At 37.0% G+C, this 20,581-nt stretch overlaps 4 protein-coding genes across 4 annotated transcripts; 1 reads left to right on the top strand and 3 right to left on the bottom strand.

The window, feature by feature from the left end:
• Positions 1–1,684: 1,684 nt before the first annotated feature.
• Positions 1,685–4,390, top strand: LOC123881754 (protein MAIN-LIKE 1-like). The gene is made up of 4 exons (XM_045930492.1): positions 1,685–1,819; positions 2,225–2,724; positions 2,815–3,534; positions 3,625–4,390. The coding sequence occupies exons 2-4, from the start codon at positions 2,227–2,229 to the stop codon at positions 4,375–4,377; spliced, it is 1,971 nt and encodes a 656-aa protein (XP_045786448.1). The 5' UTR covers positions 1,685–1,819; positions 2,225–2,226; the 3' UTR covers positions 4,378–4,390.
• A 3,898-nt stretch (positions 4,391–8,288) lies between these two features.
• LOC123922307 lies at positions 8,289–8,681 on the bottom strand. The gene has a single exon (XM_045975035.1). The coding sequence runs from the start codon at positions 8,679–8,681 to the stop codon at positions 8,289–8,291; it is 393 nt and encodes a 130-aa protein (XP_045830991.1).
• A 1,642-nt stretch (positions 8,682–10,323) lies between these two features.
• Positions 10,324–13,823, bottom strand: LOC123922308 (PKS-NRPS hybrid synthetase cheA-like). The gene is made up of 3 exons (XM_045975036.1): positions 13,612–13,823; positions 11,462–13,281; positions 10,324–11,358 (listed from the first exon to the last, which is right to left on the bottom strand). Exons 1-3 carry the CDS (start codon positions 13,643–13,645, stop codon positions 10,324–10,326), a joined length of 2,889 nt encoding a protein of 962 aa, XP_045830992.1. The 5' UTR covers positions 13,646–13,823.
• A 1,217-nt stretch (positions 13,824–15,040) lies between these two features.
• Positions 15,041–18,690, bottom strand: LOC123923286 (probable aspartic protease At2g35615). Its single transcript, XM_045975974.1, has 2 exons — positions 18,299–18,690; positions 15,041–16,448 (listed from the first exon to the last, which is right to left on the bottom strand). The coding sequence occupies exons 1-2, from the start codon at positions 18,648–18,650 to the stop codon at positions 15,352–15,354; spliced, it is 1,449 nt and encodes a 482-aa protein (XP_045831930.1). The 5' UTR covers positions 18,651–18,690; the 3' UTR covers positions 15,041–15,351.
• Positions 18,691–20,581: the final 1,891 nt, after the last annotated feature.

Here is a 20,581-nt window from a genome sequence, read left to right on the forward strand (position 1 = left end):
CGTCCGGTTGAAATTGTATATTAAGAATTTTATGGGGGACAACATCAGTCAGATCTTGATGAACCAGATTATTGAGATACATCGGTTGTTTTAGAAAAACAAAATTGAAACAGGAAAACAACTCAAGGAAAATGTGTTGTCAAGATAACATATTGGATAAAATTATACTTCACTCCCTTATACATAACATATTGGATAAGATTACACTTCACTCCGTTGATAGAAGTTTGAATTTCATTTCCCTCTCCTGTATATTAAAATTCTAAAATATACAAAATAAAATATTTGGAAAATTTACTAAAGCCATTTTTTTAAAGAAAATACTTTGAATTAAATTTTATATTCACATCATCAAAATGACATTAAATTCTTTTGGAAGACCTTTCAAAATAGCGTTGATGTGTTCTTGATCGGAGGTTGTGTCTCCGATAGCCATAAGCGAATCAATTATAATGGTTTTGATTCGTAGAAGATATTCACCAATTGATGTTGCAAGTTTCTTTGTGTTCTTCAATTAAGATCGTGATTGACGCGCTCGAGGTTACAGCGGTGAATTGAAATATTTGTGAATTATGTCCCATATGGTTGCAGTTGCAGCCAAGAACTCGCGAAAGCACTCCATCATAGAGTGTAGAGACGAGCCATGTGAAAGTTTGATCTTGTATAAGCCATTCGCGATATGAATCGCAGAATGTGTTGCTGGCTTGTTCTTCCTCCGTCGCGAATTGAATGGGAATTTTGGGATTGATGATGAATTTGTGTAGATTGTGCGCGGTGGTTACTCAATTGACCTGTTGACTCAACAGTCACTACTAGAAAACATCAAAAATAGCGTCAGTTTCATGAAAATGAAAACTGAACCTAGAATCAATATATTGAGATTGCCTAAAACAAATATTTGGCAAAGTTTCATGAATATATAATAACCGAAAGGTTTTTCTTTATTTTATAAGAAAGTTTGTAGGCACTTACAATCAGGAGTAGAACCTGATTCAAAGTTTATAGGATGAGTGAATTGGAATTTTAAAAGCACTAACATAGCGACCCTCTTTAAGATGGAAGTTATTTTGAAAGCACTTATGAATTATGAGTTTGTATGACTTACTGATTGATTTTATTGGTTAATTAGAATTAGAATGTTCTCTTAATCCGAGTTTAATTACATCAAGTGTTTTAAAATAAGTTAAGCGGTTGGCACAAAACTAAAGTTTGTCTTGTTTTTATGCTTACGAAAGGCTGAAGAGTCGGCTAGAGACTCCATGTTGCATAAGGTCTTCGTATAAATACACACCAAGAAGGACTCCCCTTGGGTCAATCATAGATCGAAAAATATTTGGGTAAGCAAAATTATATCATTGATTCTTTAATCATATTTTGTTCTAAAATTAGTAATAATATATAACATTGACTTGTTGTAATGTGAGATTATATTTTTGACCGAGTGATCATTATAATCTCTTGATGATTTCTCTCCCGACCCCCCTCATTTCTTTTATACCCCCTGAATTTCCGTTTTTACCCTTGGGGGGTACTGCGGTTTATAAAAACCGAAGTCTTTTGACATCTTGAAACATTTCGGTAACTGCGAACCGAACGTGGTGTTGACATCGTTCGGTATCCACGAACCGAATGTAGGGTTTCTTCGGTGGATATTAACCGAAAGATTGCTTCGGTTGATATTAATCGAAGTTGTCTTACATATGAACAATTTCAGTAAGTTCGTTTTATTTTGAAAAACAAACCACAAAACTCCTCTCTTCCTTTCTTCTACACATTTGCGGCCAACTTCAACATCCAACTTCAAATCACATTTCATCAAGTAAGTTTCTTTCCTTTATTTGTCATTCTATGCATTCCTCATCACCATGACATTTCAAATTCATTTTTTGTTCTTCCCTATAAAAATTCCAAAATTTCAATATCTGATTATTGAGTTAAATTGTTGATTATGTTGTTTGAATCGTTGATTATTGGTTAGTTGTTAGATTGGTTACATACTAGCATGAATGAATGTTGCTAATTGAGTTAAATGTGAATATGAAGCTAATTGAGTTATAGTGTACTCTAAGTGTTTGTCAAAATGTACGAGTGAATATGAATGCATGTTTCCATTTGAATTATGTTTCCATTGTTGCAAGAATCATGTGTTCGATTGAATTATAAGTATGAATTTATCATAGATTAATTGTTTCTATTGATTGTGAATTTATTTATCTATGTATAGATATGGAAGAAAATCTACCTAGGGGTAGGCATGGAAAGGCAATCAATGCACATGCTTCCGCTCGTAGAGAGCTTGCTGCAAATCATCCGTCCAAACGAGGTCGTCGCAAAGGACCAACTCCGGGGCAAGGTACACATGATGCCGAGGCGGGTGGGTCGCATACACGTGGACGGACACGTCTAGGACAATCATTGGTGGTGCAAGATGAATTTGATGCCGACCAATTTTTAAATGCGTGTTTTGATTATGATGATCTTGGATCACCACAAGTCTCACCACAAGTCTCACCGCAACACTCACCGCAAGATGAACCGCAAGACCCACCGCAACAACCACCTCGACAACAACGGCGCAAACCGGTACGCCGAAGACCACCAAAGTGTTCACGTAATGATGATGAAGTAGGTTTTGGAGGAGGACCGACGGATTTGTCCTTGTTAACGGAGTACGATAAGCATATGGCTCTTCCGATATGGTATGCAGACCCAAATGACAAAGAGGTAAACCAATTTAAAATACGACGATTATTTTATTAAAAATGTTGTGATTACGTTAGCTCGATAATTTTTTGTGTTATTGGAATTTTTCAGATTTTAGCGGTAAATTTACGTTGCATCGCCAGCGGAAAAAAAGTTATTAATATACAAAAACCGTCCCGCCGCACGGACAGGTGGTTTTGGGATGTGGTTGAAGCATCGGGTTTGGAGCCGCTTACCCGGACTAATTTTAGCGTGCTTGACTACGGGCTCCTCTGGGCATTTGTTGAAAGATGGCATACGGAGACGAGTTCATTCCACATTCCATTGGGTGAGCTGGCCATCACATTGGACGATGTCCAGTGTCTGTTGCATATTCCGATCGAGGGAAAGTTTCTGAACCATGGCAAAATGTCAAGGGATGAAGCGGCTGACATGGTTAATTCATTTCTAGGAGTTGATCGGAATGTTGTTATGGGTCATTTTGCCAAAATGAACGGGCTCCATCTGAAGCATTCTGACGTGGAGGATATCTATAGTATTAACCACGGATTAGCTGATAAAGCTGTTGCTGAAGGTAAGTCGGCGCATGAGATTAAGCTGTATAGGGACAGGTCCATACGGGCTTTCTTGCTATTTTTGGTCTTTTGTACCATATTTAGCAACAAAAGCAGTTACTACGTGGACGTAGTATACCTGCAGTATTTTCAGGATTTGTCGGCTGTCCGTGAATGGAATTGGGGTGCTGCTGCTCTGGTTCATTTGCAACATTATCTGGATGATGCGTGTTTGGTGACAGTGAATCAGATGGCTGGGTACATGTCTTTGCTTCAGGTAACATAAACGTGCGCTTACGAAAATTATTCAACATGTATGATATGTAATGTCCGTCAATATAATGAAACTTGTTTGTCATGCTTTCAGGGCTGGATAATTTCTCATTTTCCGGGACTTAGTGTGTGGGCGCAGGATCCTATCTATTCTGAGAGCATGCCTCGAAATGCAAAGTTTGTTCCCGGAGCTGGACATAGGGAACCAAGTAGCTATAGAAACAGTTTGGATAATATTCAGACGTACGGCTGCGTATTCAGTCCATATGATGATCACCGACACGTCCGCCCTTTGATAAATTCATGCTGGTTTTCTGGATGGTTGAGATGTGGTAATTTGAAAGCAAAGCACTTGCCTGAACGCGTGCTTAGACAATTTAAACATGTCCAAGGCATTCCAAGAAAACCGGATTTGTCTGCGACTCCGGGGATGAGCCTATGTGAGATTGATCGTGTTTTTATGGAGGAGTTGGATTTGAGGATGATTGCTGAAGAGATGAGGGGTCAGGCTGTGGTTAGCGCATGGGACCATGAACCTGGATACATGACATGGTTTTACAAAGTGTCGCATCCAGTTATGCGACCTGTACAAGCTCCGGCGTCACCACCAAGGCCACCTAACTTAGAGGTGTTGATAGAGGCCGCGGAAGCAAGGAATGACCCTAACATGCTTCAGGTATGCCGTGGTGTTAGGGATGAGGTGGAGAGGTCACTTCGCGAAGGTGAGGCGGTGGAAGGAACTCCTGTTCATGGTACTTTGCGGAGGATTTTGAATTTGCTTAACCCTGTTTTGACGTGTCGGCGACTTAAGCGGGGTAGAGGGAGACGGTACAACACTCGAGAGTAGGCTTAGCTAATATTGTAACTCAGTTGTTTAATGTAATTTTATTATTTGAATTTGTCGAATTTGGATGTAGTTTGATTCAAACAATTTGTTGTATTTGACTACGTTTAATTACCCGTTACCTTTTTTAAATTTCCGTTAAATTGATGTGTCTAACACTCAGCTATGTTATGATGTTACATAAACGTGCAAGACCCAAAACGACCTAATTCCACATTTCGGTAGATTTCTGCCGAATAGATCATATTTCAGTGAACCAAACAAAATTTCGGTATCCACGTACCGATATCTGGGTAAATTTCGGTACCTAGTAACCGAAATAACTTTCGGTATATTTCTGCCGAATATGTCCTATCCAGTGAACCAATGAAAATTCCGGGGACTATTTACCGAAATCTGGGTGAGATTCGGTACACAACTGCCGAAAACGCTATAGTTCGGTTCTCATGTACCGAAATTAACTAATATATTAGGAAAAACTTTAAACGTTCACCATTTGCGCGAAAACGGTTTGTAACAGAGGCTAGGGCGATTTTGGAGGTTTCAATCGCAAATTTAAGGTTTCACCAGTAGAACGACAATTTCTCTCTTCTAAACATTCAATTTCTCTCTGATAATCACCAAACTCATCTCTACAAGTAAGTTTTCAAACTAAACTCTCTCATTTTCTTGTTTTTTTTTTTTTTTTTTTAATTTTGATTTGTTAATGCTCGTGATTATTGTTTTGATTCCACTAAATTTGGGGTTGTATTTTAATTTAGGGTATATGATTGGACTTGTATAGGGTAATTTATTTTAGGGCATATGAATTGGATTTGTATTCTTGTTTATGTGCACCAAGTGTTTGACATAATGCTTGTATGAGTAGTGTTTGACAAAATGCTTGTATGAGTATTGATTTATGTATAAACATTGTTTGAATGAGTAACCGATGAGTATTGATTTCGTAGATACTTATGGTGACTGTTTTCTTGTAGGAATCATGACGGACGACAAAGTTGGCCGAACAAGACGTGGCGGTGCAAGCAAAGCACATAGCTCTGCACGTAGACAGGCTGCGGTCAATGTAGATAAAATTCCAAGTCGAGCTAAAGGGAAAGCAGTTTCAACCACGACGGATGAGCCTCGACCGGAGGATGCAGAATCGCAAGAGGAGAATGAAGACGTGGAAGAAAATTTTTCTGAAGAAGGGGAAGAGGAAGGGGAGGAAGAAGTGGATGAGGAAGCGGAGGAAGCGGACGAGGAAGCGGATGAAGAGGGGGATGATGATGGGGAAGAAGAAGTTGACGAGGAAGCGGAGGAAGCGGACGAGGAAGCGGATGAAGAGGGGGAGGAGGAAGGGGTAGAAGAAGTGGATGACGAAACGGAAGAGGAAATGGAGGAGGAAGAGGAGTCTGAACAACCACCACCAGAACCTAAAAAACCACGGAAAAAGGTTACGCGAGTAACACAAGGAAGGAACCCACCACGAGTAAAACCACCACCAGTTACATGTTATGATGGTGGTCCGTCTGACTTGTCTTTGTTGCCGGGATTTGGAAAACATGTTGCTGTCCCGTTGTGGAAAGGAGAGGTAAGTTACAATTCAGATAACACTATTTATTTTCGATGTCGATTGTTATGAAGTGTAATGAAGTGTAATGTTTTGCAGCTCCAATCCCGGTATTTGAGGGTAATGAACAACGGGAAAAAAATCAATAAATTCAAGATATGTCCGAAAGAGTACTCGTGGTTTTGGAATGTCGTTAATGCGTCCGGACTCGAAACCTTGCGGCGGACAAGTTACAATCACACCGATTGGGGGCTGTTGACAGCATTTGCAGAGCGATGGCATCCCGAGACCGGTACTTTCCATCTTCCTATTGGTGAGATGACTATAACCTTGGACGACGTGTCCTCATTGCTTCATATTCCGATTACCGGAAAAATGCTCGACCACAACGGAACGTCATGTACAAAGGAAGATGGTGAAGAGATGTGCGTAGAGTATCTGAACTTCCCTATCAATAAGTGCAAGAAGGAGTTTAAAAAAATGAAAGGAGCACATATAGGGTTTAAGACGTTGAAGGATTTGTATATCGATAATTTGAAGGATGCCTTGAAAGCTGAAAGGTTAAAGAAGCCTGCTGAAGATGTTGAATTCCTCAGGGAATGCACCATTAGATGCTATCTGCTATACTTGATCGGTGCAACCATTTTCACCAACAAAAGTATGCAGTACGTGGACGTCATTTTTCTTACCTACTTGCGAGACCTCAGTTTAGTTAACACATGGAATTGGGGTGCTTCTGGGCTGGCATATCTGTACAACTACTTGGATGCTGCAAGCCGCCCGAGATGTGGAAATCATGGTGGTTATAATTGTCTATTTCAGGTATACATACAAACTCAAAATGCGTTTTGCCTTTTAACTGAATATCGGTTGTTATAATTAAATATTTTACTTACCCATATCATGTGTTTTCAATAGGCCTGGATTATGGCGCATTTCAAAACTTTTGGTGGATGTTTTGTTGATCCAAAATACATCCACGACAATCCCTATGCGGCAAGATTTTTGCCTTTAAAAGGACCAAAATTTCCAGGGGAGCATAGGTCCGCATTGGATACAATGCGCATGGATGAAGTGGTGTTTTGCCCATATGAGGAGCACCGGCAAACCAGACCCTTTCAAGATATCAGTTGGTACACTGGTTGGATTATGTGTGGAAGTGCTATTATCAATCCACACTTGCCAGAGCGTGTCCTCCGACAATTCGGACATGTCCAGTCTATCCCTAGGCACCCTGATGTATCTGCAAAGGCTGGTATGAATCGGTTTACGATTGCTGATGCATTTGCTTCCTACTTGACTGCCAACTATGTGACAGAGGAGATGCGAGGACCAAAAGTTGTGCGTGCATTTGATACCGTACCCGGATACATTCCATGGTTATACCGTGTTTCTCATCCGAAGATATTGCCACCGGTTGAAGCGGATCCACCAACACATGCTAACCTTGAGGAGGACAATGTGAGCGGTGAATGCGACGTGTCTGAAGTGACTAAGAAGGTTCGAGCGGATTTGAGGAAAGCGCTCGATGGTCAACTCAATTTGGCCGATGCTTTGGTGGTTATTGAAAAAGCCTACACTGATTTGGACCCTGTAGATGCATATTTGGTGCGACGGAAGAGGAAAAGAGACTCGGGTGAAGGAACAAAGAAGAGGAAGAAGAAGAAGAAGACAACAACGGAAGATGCCGGAACAAGCAGCTTGTAGTTTTTTATTTTTTGTTTTCGCTATGTTTTATTATTTTTTTTAACCTACCGTGTACAATGGAACAATTTGTCCGTATAATTTCGTTTTGCCTGGGATGTATGAACATGGATTTATATTGAATGCGGTTTCCATTTTAATTTGTTTTTTAATTGGATTTGGATTGGAATGTATGAATTTCATTTGAAATACGATTATATCCGAACAGGTGATTTCGCGTGGATATGATCCCACGGATGATACATAGTTTAAAGTCATTCGTTGGGAAAAGATATATTTCGGTAAAACTCTGCCGAAACATACTAAAACAGTGAGCCAGAGAAAAGTTCGGGAGGATATTACCGAAATCTGGGTAATATTCGGGTTTCAGTTACCGAAATTACGAGTTCGGTAAAGTTTTGCCGAATTTACCTATTTCCAGTGAGCGAGTCAAAATTCCGGTACCTAAATACCGAAATCTGGGAACAATTTGGTATGGTTTTACCGAAATAAAATTTGGTATTCAATCTCACCGAAATCTTTGAAATTACACCGACTAGTATTAATTATAACTTCAAGAAAATGAAACACACTTAGGCAAACTAAAAATCACAACAAAGATGAAAAGGAAAACACACTTAGGCAAATTAAAAAACAAAACGATAACAACACGGTCGCATCACTTAGTTTGCCTATTTGGGTCTTCCGGCCCAACAAGACAAGCAAGGATGGCTTCAACTGATCTTGTCAGTGTCGCATCTAGCTCGATAGGCCCCGTGGAGGAGTACTGCTCGAAGATTGAAAACATAGTTTCAACATCATCGTTGTTTTCAACAGCCATACGAGTGAAAGCAACGCGTCCGTCAGAACCAATTGATGGCTTTCGATACAGGAGATTTGATACCGTTCTATTGTCGTTCGGGTTGTTGACGGTGCGATTCAGTTGGTACAGCTGCTGTTTCAGACCTTCGAACGTTTCACCGTCATTGATTCGAAACAAATGCGGTTTTCCATCGCCGAAGTAAACTGCCGCAAGAGTAGATCTCATTCGTTGTGTGAGTGAGACATCCATTTTCCCGTTATTTTTTTTCTGTCGAGTGTTGAATTCAACAAAACACGTGAATTTAAAGATGGGTTCGGTGCACATTATGGCGGTAGGTGAGCGTTAATGAGGTGGATTGGTAGTTAGCGGAGTTAGGTGGGCTTAAATGCGGTAGGTGGGTGTTGATTCGTTTGGCGAGCGTTTAGAAAATTTAGATGGAGCATAAAAAACGTGCAACATAAAAGCATTCATTAATTAAAAGGTCAACATCAACATAACTGAAAAATCAGCGATAACGTAAACGAAAATGCAACGACAACATAACTGAGAATTCAACAACATGAGTAACCAAATTTCAGTTTGTAACTACTAAGGTAGCATACAAACGTGGATACTTCGGATCAACTTCTACCCCATTGAACATGTCGTTCACATCGTCATCATTTTTCAACTCCTTCCACTCGTATTTTCGCGGTTGCTCATCATATCCACCGACATTATCACTGGCCAGATCGATTGTCGCTTCGTAATACGCAATTTTTTCTATTTTGATTTGTCTGCCGTATTTGAAGCGATACATGACTTCGATCTGGCGTTTAAGAGCTTGAATAGTCGTCAAATTGTTCGACAGGTCAACGCAGAACAACTCGTCGTTACCGCGAAACTTAACTGAAAATGCATGAGATGTCGCCCTATTGTTATTAACAGACCGATTTGAAGCACTCATTTTGCGAAATTGTTCAAACGTGTTTTTCACAACTATACACATACCGCGGTTTTATACTACATTCAATCTATTTACGGCCACATAATTTCGTCGGTGTAATTTTAACCACAACTAAATGTCGGTGTAATCTTGACCACAAAAAAAAAAATAAAAATAAAAATAAAAATTGTCGGTCCAATCTCGACCACAAAAAGTGTCGGTGTAATCTCAAATATAAATTATTTGACGGGTTCGTATCGATTAAGTTATTTATATGATTTTTAACAAGTTTTTAGGCATATGCTTACATCTTTTCTACCCCCCAGTTTTCTTTTATACCCCCAGTAAACAGTTGAAAATTTAAACACATTTCGGTTCGCATTCCCCGAAGTTTATGAGTTCGGTTAATATTCACCGAAGTTTACTGTCATACCCCCTTATTTCGGTACCAATCTACCGAAAATTTCAGTGGTTCACTGGAATTTGTACGATTCGGCAGATGTTTACCGAAATGTTGGTTCGGTAACTATTTGCCGGAATGACAACATACTTCGGTACCAATCTACCGAAAATTTCGTTTGTTCACTGGAAATAGGCTGGTTCGGCAGATATTTACCGAAATCTGGGTAAATTCCGGTACCTAGTTACCGAAATATATTTTCATGACAACCAATGATATTGTAACTCACGACCTTCCATGGAATGACATCCACGCAAAATCCATTGTTAATGCTGTTCATCCAGACACATTTATATTGGAAAAATTATTCATACAATTACACAACATCAAAATTACTTCAACCAATATCATTATATTGACACAAACAATTACACAACACCAAATCACTTCAATATATTTCATTACAAAATGGATGTCATTACATCTCGATTCATATCATTACAAAATGGATGTTCTTTACATCAAAATATATAACAACGTAAAATACATTAAAATAGGCCAAATGATCAGTCAATCACCAATGGAGTTTCTCTACTGCCTGCACCAACTAGTTGGATGGGGACAACGTTCTCGGTGCTCATCATCTCCTCGAACCTATGTTGCGCAGCTATGAATGAATCTTCCCAACCCAAACTTTGTTTAGCACAATATTGCTTCCACGACTTGTTTGATTTGGGTATCGGACACCCAACTTTAAGCTTTACCAAAACATAGTGATCCGGTAACGCGCCAAGGCAAATAACCCTTGAAGACGGGTTTGGTGACGGAATGGAACGCAATGGGAAAAAAGTTTCACAAGGCCCGTTTTGAAGTATGGAGAGCTGAACAACTACTCTATCCAATATGGTGGCCACGATATGTCCCATATCCGGCAACGTGAACCATTTATCCATCGGTGCAACACTATTCCTAATACTAGTACGTTGCCTCGTCCTCGGGGGTGGGAGTAGTGCATCACAGATATATTGGTAACGCTCCTCGCAACCAAATATAGCAACATACATATCCTTATTCAATCGCAACTCCCTGCTCATGTTGCACCGTATCAGTTCAAAATCATCTTCGTTGCCTCTCTGAGCCAATGCAACGGCACGGTAACCACAATAGCCGTCGCCGTCCACGTTGATGATATCTTCAATGAAGGGATGCATGAATTTTGGCATGTGGTTAATTCCAAAAAATTGAGATGATGAGGTTAGTGGCAATGGGTTGGACACAGTGAGCGGAGCTTCAGACACCGTAGGCATAGGGTTTGATGCGGTAGGTTGTGATGATGATGGCCTTGAGTGGGACGGAATTGACGGAGACGGCTTTGACGATTGCGACGCTTGTGTCTCTGTGAAATATTCTTCAACATGCTCCCATCGAGACTTATCTCTGCTGGTGGATCTTGTTCCACGGACCACCTTTTCCTTTTTAGCCCCTTTTGATTTTACATTTGTGGTCGGAGGCTCCACATCGGTGGTTGTAGGATACGCAATCTTGCGGAGTTGATCTCGGATCTCATTTTTCATGCTTACATCAGCTGTCCTCAATCGTTCCTAAAACAAACAAAAAAAAAATATGCCATTAAAAATTAAAAACCAACGCATAATGATCGTAAAATCGTAAAATAAGTGTATTATGCCTTTAATAAACACGCACCTGAATTGCTTGCCACTCTGCCGTGCACGCATAATCGTCCTCGACGTCGCCACCAACTTCTTCATCTTGGAAACAAATTATCTTCCAATGTTTGTAAACCTCATCGAGTCTAATAGGCCTATTGTGGTGCAGTTTCTTGGCAATCAAACACGCACATGGCAGCCCGTAATTAGTCCTCATCAGACAACCACACTTCATGCTATCCATACCAGTAAACTCGACTCTTTTTGATTCAGTGTGGATGTATCTCATTGCACGTCTAGAGACTTTAAACATCAAAGTCGAGTAAAGTGTTTTCTTCCGGTATGTGTGTCCATACACAGACATGTTCTGGCCAAATTCAGTTTGCACTTGGGTGAATTGATTGCCTAACATTCTGTGAATCGATTCCCAACCCTTCACCAAATCACCGAGACCGTCGGTCAAGTAACTTTTCAAAACACCGTGTGCGCTTTCGGCTCTATTTGTCGTATGGTTGCCCATGTGCATATACTTGTCCACCCATGCACTCACGAGCTTCTCTTTGTCAGTGTCCAAAATTGTCTCTTCAACGTACCGAACAAATTTTGGCCACCTCTCACATAACTTCCTAAAAGCCATAACATTTTCAGTATACTCAGCCTCATTAGACGAATCTAACACATCCTCGAACGCCAAACAAACTCTTTCCCTCATGTCCGCCGCCTTGACCTTTTCCCCATCCCTCACCTTGACCAGCTCGGCTGCCTTGGTCCTCACATTCTTCTTAACATGGAACCGACAAACCAACGCCGCCGCTTCTGGAAACACAGCCGGAATAGCATTCATCAAAGCTAAATCTCGATCCGTCAAGATAACCTTCGGCAAATTTGTCTCACGCCTTAACAAACAACGTAGTTGTTGCAGAGCCCATATAAAGTTGTCTTCCTTTTCGTTACTGAGCCAGGCAAAAGCAACGTTGAATGTCTTCTCGGTCGAAGTGTATCCGACTATCTCAAACAGCGGCATTTTGTACTTGCTGGTTTTGTATGTGGAGTCCATCATCAGCACAGTATGAAAAGAGTTCAATAAAGTTATGGACCTCGGATGTGCAAAGAATATATCTTGAAGATGTTCTACTCCATCTTCAACAACCGTCCGATACTTGTAGTAGTACTTGTTATCATCAAGCTTCTTACATAAGTGTTGCATCTCAGTCATGGACGCCCTCATTTTAACTCTGTACCTATGACGAGCGTTGTACACTTGCTTTGCAGAGGTCTTGTTTTCCGGATCTCTCTCCTTTAATGTGGACAATATGTTTTTTGGAGCGACCGCATTCCTTGTCATCTCGTCCATAAATTCCTTCTCTTGCGGTTTCAAACGCCCCGCCACGAGATGCCCTTCAAGCCCTTTGTCCAACTCGTGGTTATGCATACCGTTGACAACAGTCAAACGCCATAGTTTTGTTGCCTTGTTGTAATACCCACGGAGTCGGAAAGGACATTCGCATTTTCTTGTTCCGGAGGTATCGGATTTCAACTTCTTCTTGGCTGGAACATACTTCCCACTACGTTCACACTCTAACACCAATTGAGCCTTTCTCTTCTCGCCCGAATCGGATCGCCTAACTATAATTGCGAACCTTAAACTTTGCGACACGCTTCGAGCCCATTTGATCAACTCATCTCTGTCGTTCTCTTCCCTATCAGTCGCAAAATGAGACGACGTGTCAATTTCTATCGGCTGCGGCACATTAGGAGGACTTCTTGGTTGACCAGATGGAACAATGGCCGTTGCAAAAAGGCCAAGCACAACAGGTCGCCTAACTTCGACAACTTCGTTAATTTCGCCTTCCGTAACTACAGCATACGCAAATGAAAAAACAATCAATCAACCACACATAATATTTACAATCCTATTACAACACTAATTAAACACATAGGACACACTATGAAGTCAATATGAAGCCAAAATAAAGCCAAGTCAATATGAAGTACAGTTTATAAGTCAATATGAAGTCAAGTCAAGCCAAGCCTAAGCCTAACGCAGAGGATCAACATTTCGGTTCGTATAAACCGAAGGTCACATAACTTGACTTCGGTTTATATTACCCGAAGGGTTACTGTCAGAACACCTGCGAAAACAGAGCCTATGAACGCAAGAAAAAACGAATTTAAATCGGTGGTTACCTGAGTTTTGTGCTTTGGTGCGTCTTGAATCCATTAGATGATGCTTCAATCTTGATTTCAAGCCTCAAATGCGTCAAAAATCGATCTTCTTTCCGTAACCTTTTTAAATTCTCGTTTTGTGAATAATAAGAAGTGACAGCAGAGTATTTATATACAGAAACACTTCGGTTAACGTTCACCGAAGTCTTTCAGCGATCGGGTTATATTAACCGAAGTCCTACGCCTGCGGTTTCTAAAAACCGAAGTCGTTTGGCAAAAAAATTTTATACCGCAAGGGGCAAAATGGGATTTTCGGGGGGTATAAAAGAATTGGGGGGGGGGGTCGGGAGAGAAAACATCTAATCTCTTTAGTTCACTGATCTCATATTCTTGAAAGATGGATGTCCTTAACACATATAAGGTCAATGATCTCTTATTAGTGCCTGAAAATCATGTACTCTTATTGATGTCCTTATTTACTCCTTTATATTCCATTTCCAACTAACCGAAGCTCTCTGCCCTATTGTTAATACTCTTCTTCATTGTTCATGTTCAGATTCAAGCTTATCGCAATGAAAAAGTCAGGACTTTCATAATGTATATATAAGAACTGACAGAAGATTATATGTTAAATATACTAGTTACAAGGTATTAGTTCTTCTTATAGAGAACTAGTTGGTGTACATCAGTTACACTAAATCTTGCTTACCAAATACTATAATTTTATTAAGCTTTTTATTCATGATGGTTATGTGTACACTGTATTAAAGTATGGCTGCAACTTACTTTTGAGATTGAACAAGTTTGAACATAGTCAATTGACATCAATTTGATAAGTGTTTCCCAAGGTATACCACAAAGATAGTTCGCCCACCTTAGAGTTGTACCAAGAGAAAAAACCCTTTTTCCTCTCTAAGACCCTAGCCCTTGTGTGGAGACAAACCATAATCCTTGCCTCTACATCTCTACTCTCTTGAGTTGCTCTCTTATTTTTCTATGAATAAAACACTCCATATTTATAGAAAAATATATGCCAAAAAATTAATAATAAATCTGTTTTAAAATAAAACAAATCCAAGTCAGAGTGTCTTCCAAGAATTTTTTTTTTCCCAAAAAATCTTCAAAATATCAAAGATGCAAAAAGATTTAATAAAGATTTTTCTGACTTCTTGTAACTGAGATTTCAAGGCATATCCAACATTAACCTTCTCACACACAAAACAATTGAAGTTGTTCGTGGATATGAATGATTATTGATTCAATGATTCGATAGACACATATAACATATTAATTAGTTTTTATTTTCAAACTAACTTATACTTATAAAATGAACTTATAAGACAAAGAAACTTATCTTTTTAAAACTCATTTCAGGTCGTATCTTTATTGTATGTGGATTGTTTTTCTTCCAATATAAAAATTCAAAATTTATTTACTAAAATCACTTATCTTTTTTTTTTTATAACGGTTATGTTTGTGAGACAACTCCAAATTTATCATATCATACCATTATTATTAATAAATTAATATACATACATTACATAGTGACACAACTCAATTTGACTCAAAACTCTAGTCTCACATACACACATTACACACAACGTAACTTACATAACAATACTGCATGCTAACTAGCTTATTGAAAACTACTAATACATATATAATTAATATATAACCACACATTTCTTATTCTTGACACACATGACTAGAGGTACGTAGTAGCCTTAATTACCAAATGCATGGCATATGGCATATTTATACTTATTCTGAAAGGACCAATGATTCTTCAATATGCTTATTATCTTCAACTTCAAGATGATCAAAGGACACTATCTTATTTCCTTCAGTAACATTAAAAGCCACCAAAAAATCCATCTGAGCTCTACTTCCAAGTATATGATATTCCCTTTTAGTTTCTCTTTCCACCGTTAAGCAAATATATTTTTTTTGGTCCCCATTGGATTTTATAGGAGGAGGAGTAAAATCATCATCTAAAAAATTTTCCCTCTTCAACTCTATTTTTGTACCACTAAATTTAAATGATATTTTCTCCAATTTCTCCAATTTCTTCTTATTCTCATCATTTTTCTCAAAACAATTCTCATAATAACCTTCAAACTTTGTTAACTCCACATTTAATTTCTCCTTTATTTTATTTATAAATTCCTCAAATTTTTTACAAGTAAGTCTAAGATATGTTTTTGTGGTACCCGAATCAATAATCATTACCTTATGATCAGTGTCAGTTTTTATTTCATGATTTTCATCTTCAAATTTGAGAAAAACACCTTCAAGTTGAACACAATAACGAATGCCACACTCGTCATCTTTGTTTTTTGGTAACAATAAAGACGTGTTTTTATCCGAAATTTTCACATCATCTCCAAATTTGAACTTGCTTCTAGCTTTAATAGCGTCTTCATCTTTGCGACGAAATTGAGGAAGATAATAAGAGAATGCACAACATCTCCGTCTTGTTTTGGCATATTGTTTTATCAATGATAGATTTCCATATCCAAGTCCAACAATTCCTTGGTATAAGCTTTTTGATTCACCTTCATCACCTCCCAATTTTGGTGAAAATCCAATCGTCATTTTCCTTTCAACGCGGCGATCGGGTTTACTTTTGCTGGTGATTGCGGAGAAGAAAAAATCAGCTTGGCCCAAAATTCCTTCATTTTTAGAACCATCTCCATAAACTATACCACTGTACTCGCACTTATGTTTTTTGGTGCATCTATGTTTGATACCGAGCGCTGGCAATGTTTTATTACATCGGTCATCTACCCAACAATCAATAGGGTCCTTAGGCTTTTCTCTATATTCATTGACTTTGGCTTCATAACAATTTTTATCATCTGCATGCAATTGCAACAAATTAAAGAGTTAAAGACTTGAGCCATATAGAGAGAGTTAAATGCAGTTTTTTAGTCACTCAATTTTGTCTCATTTACGATTTTAATCTTTTTTTTTTTTTTTTGGTTACACGATTTTAATCTCTTTATTTTTAAATTAACAGTTTTATAGTATAAGTTTAAAAATTACGAATTACTAATTCTTTTCTAGCTATATCTATATGTTTTGAGACTAATTATTTTTGTTAGCCGTGTGGCTAGAAAAACCACCTTAAAGGTGTGAATAAGTGGAGTGTCTCGGGTTCGAACTAAGGCTCCTGCACATATTGTGCGAGATGTCGCTACCAAATGAGCTACGGAGACTTTGAGACTAAATTTTTATGAAGCCAAAAGTGAAATGTTTATGTGACATCTCAATTGGTCACATGAATGTGAGTTATTTAAGTGAGAGAAATTGTGAACACTTAAATACACATAATATTATTTATAAAAAAAAATACACATATTATTTGGATATGTACTGATACATCGCTGAAGTGAACAATTTTAATTGGTCCACAAATATTGTTTAATGGGTCAGGATCAAATGACATCAAACTGTCAAACTTAAAATTATAACACCTCCGGTTATTCTTTACCAGATAATCGTATTACAAAACCGACCGTTGGATTGAAAGATACTATAACACAAATCATATATATTGAATATAACATTAATCGGAAATCATTTGATAGGTCAACAAGATACATCAAAATTAACTCATTTTTTGAATGTTCATAAGAGGTTAATTTTGATGAATCTCATTGACGTATCAAATGATTTTTGATTAATGTTATATTTTATATATATGATCTATGTTATAGTATCTTTCAATCCAACAGTTGATTTTGTAATACGATTATCCGGTAAAGAATTATCGCAGATGTCATATAAAAAGTTTGACACCTTGGTGTCATTTGATCCTAACTCATTGTTTAATATAGAAAAAGTTTATACATGCCCAAATAAAAAGTCATTTAGGCGCACTTTATTAAATTACGTATCAGTTAATTATTTTAAAAACAAATATTATTATTTGGGTGGGAGGGGTAGTTCAACTGGTTAAGCTAGTTGAGCTAAGGGTTAAGGAGTTGGAAGTCCAGCGTTCAAGTTCTGGCAAGGAGAAAAACTAACATATAACATATTAATATGTTACTCCCTCCGTTTCAAATTACTTATCGTTTTAGAAGGAAAAAAAATTGTTTCAAATTACTTATCGTTTTGATAATTTAAGATTATATTTTATCTATTATACCCTCATATAAGATTGCTTATAAAAGAAAAACAAATATTATTTGCTACTTTTCTCCTTCCTACTTTTTTCATTTATGTGTGTATCTAAGTAAATTCTATTTTGAGTATAAGAAAAAAAGTAGATTTTATTTAAGCTTGTGACCAAACAAATGTATCTCATTAGGACGATTAAAAAAGTTGTCAAGCTTCTACCAAAAAAAAAAAAAAAGTTGTCAAGCTCATATATTCAGGTCCCATGATTTTCATTTCATTTGGTTGAGATCATGAGATGTAAGTGAATATCTTATTAGTATTTTTCATACACATGTTTAAGGATTAAAACCAATATATATCACAATTTCACAAAAAAAAAATTAATATATAAAAAATGAATAATAAATTGGTAGAATTAATAAAACCGACTAACTAATACTACCTCAAATCCTTAATATAAGAAAGAATTCATTTTTTTTAAATACATTGATAAATTGATGTATCTACTGAACATTTTCTTATATTAAGGACCAGATAGTATAACATTTGTCATTCGATAAGGAAAAAATTAAATATGGTAACACACCTTTTCCATCATTGCAAATCCTATCTTGAAGCCATATGAGATCGCTTCCGGTGTCTGGAATGGCATATGTATCGACGTCATGATTGCCGTAAGTTTTAACACCGAATTTCATGAGATATCGAAATTCTTCTGCAATTATATCAGATTCGATGGTTAAAGGAGTTCTATTAATGATGTCTTCATCATCAAATTCATATGCAAAAGAGTCGTTGTTGGTGTTGATAGTAACTTGCTGGATGTTAAAACTGATTAGGTTTCGAGTATTAGCATCGACAAGAGGTTTTAGGGTTAAAAGAGAAAGTAGAAAGAGTAATACTTTTAGTGTAAAAGAGAATGGTTTTAGGGTATGCATTTTGGAACTTTCAAGTGTAGTATTAGTTTGTAGTACTAATAGGCATGAGTTTAATGTATAGGAAGAGTACATATATATAGAGGGATCTTAATGTGATGTCTTGTTCATTCAATTAGTGAAAATAATTTGCATTAGCCTAATTTGCATAAATTCTAAAGTGTCAAAGATTCGGTAACGATAGAGAAGGAGTTCCCACGTAAATGTCATTGTTTTTATGATTTTGATATGATAGGACATATTGCATGCATATGTTATGAGGAGAGAAAAATTATATAGAAATTTTAGAACACTTTAGTTGTTGTACAAAGGATATGTGGATAAATAAATTAATGGCATAAAAAAATAGGCACACTACTTCATCAAAATATAGCTAGATCTAGTATGTTTGCACCATATGTGACATGAATATAAATTTAAATCTATCCCTTTTTAAACTTGCATGATGGTATCTTCCATACATTACAAGAAAAAAAAAAACTTTTACAGCAAAAAAGGGCCAAAATTGAAAGTTTATGGTTTCGGTGGCCAACCCTGTTTGGATTAGCTTATTTTTGAGTTTATGCAAAGAGCTTATGCAATAAAATTAAGTTTTATGCTATTTTATAAGTTCACACTAGTGAAAATTGTATTTTATATGCTATTTTATAATAAACTACATTGAAAAACTTATAATAATACATAAAAATTACATAAGCTATTTGCATAAGTTCAAAAATAAACTAATCCAAACGGGGTCATAACATAGTTAAAAATGTATATATTTTTTTTTCTATGCAAAATCATTTGTGTATATTCAAATAGCTACAAATACGCCGTCCAAATAAAATAAAAAAAGAACAATAAGTTATTAATTTGTTGCGGTTAATTAGACCGCCACTAAAAGATCAATTTTAAAAAACGATGCCACAACATTAAATTATTTGTGATTTGTGATTAAATATAGTCCACAAAGATCAAATTTCTACCAAAAAACAATTTATTTCTAGTTTAATTTTTTATGTAGTTTAATTATTTAATATTTGTGGCATTTTAAGAAATATAGCATCAAAAGAAAGAGAGGGGGATAAAGTGTATGGACTTTTAATTAATGCTTCTAGCTTTTCATATTTCTGCGATTTCAAAAGATTAAATAGCACCACTAGACAAGTAGCTTGATGATGAATTAAGTTTGTTCAAATGAATATTGCTGGGAGGATGAAAAAGAAAAGGTTCAAATTGCAATTGAAACAAAAGCACGTTTTCATGTAATCCATTAGTGGTTCAAAACTCTAACGACGATATATATGTTTCCTATAATTAAATGTTGGTTGTTCTCTTTATTATTATGACGATTGAGATATCACTTCAATAAAAATAACAAAAAGGACGGATTTCAGAAGAACCTGAGTTCGATTTCTGGGTTCTAGCTTGATGATGAATTAAATGTTAGTGGTTCTCTTACCTAAGTTATTGGGCTCAAGTGATTAATGAATTTTACTAAAATGACGGATTTCGGGAGAACCCGAATTTGATTCCTAGGTGGAAAATTTTCTTGATCAGACTTTACTTATCTCACGGCAGAACTCTCTACTACTAGGATCTATTTCCCCTAATAACCAGAGAGTTAATTATAAAACAAAAAAAAAGTATTTTGCAATGAAACAATATCAACGAGATCATTGTCTTAACCGTGAAAATGAGGAGTCATAAATATTTTTTTTTGAAAAATATCGTTTAAACCATCATTAAAATTTCTAATGATGTTTAAGTACCAATACTTATAAATTAAGGTGAATTAGTATTGTGAGCTTTGTTAGTATTGGTGTGTTTGGAAACGTGACACACGAGAGGCACTAATTGGAAACGATTCTGAGCATAAAATATCACACCACTTATTTTCTGTTTAATTGACAACAAGAACATGTGCTATGTATAGTACTATTTATCATTGA

This window comes from Trifolium pratense, linkage group LG4, assembly GCF_020283565.1.
Source record: "Trifolium pratense cultivar HEN17-A07 linkage group LG4, ARS_RC_1.1, whole genome shotgun sequence".
Taxonomy (NCBI): domain Eukaryota; kingdom Viridiplantae; phylum Streptophyta; class Magnoliopsida; order Fabales; family Fabaceae; genus Trifolium; species Trifolium pratense.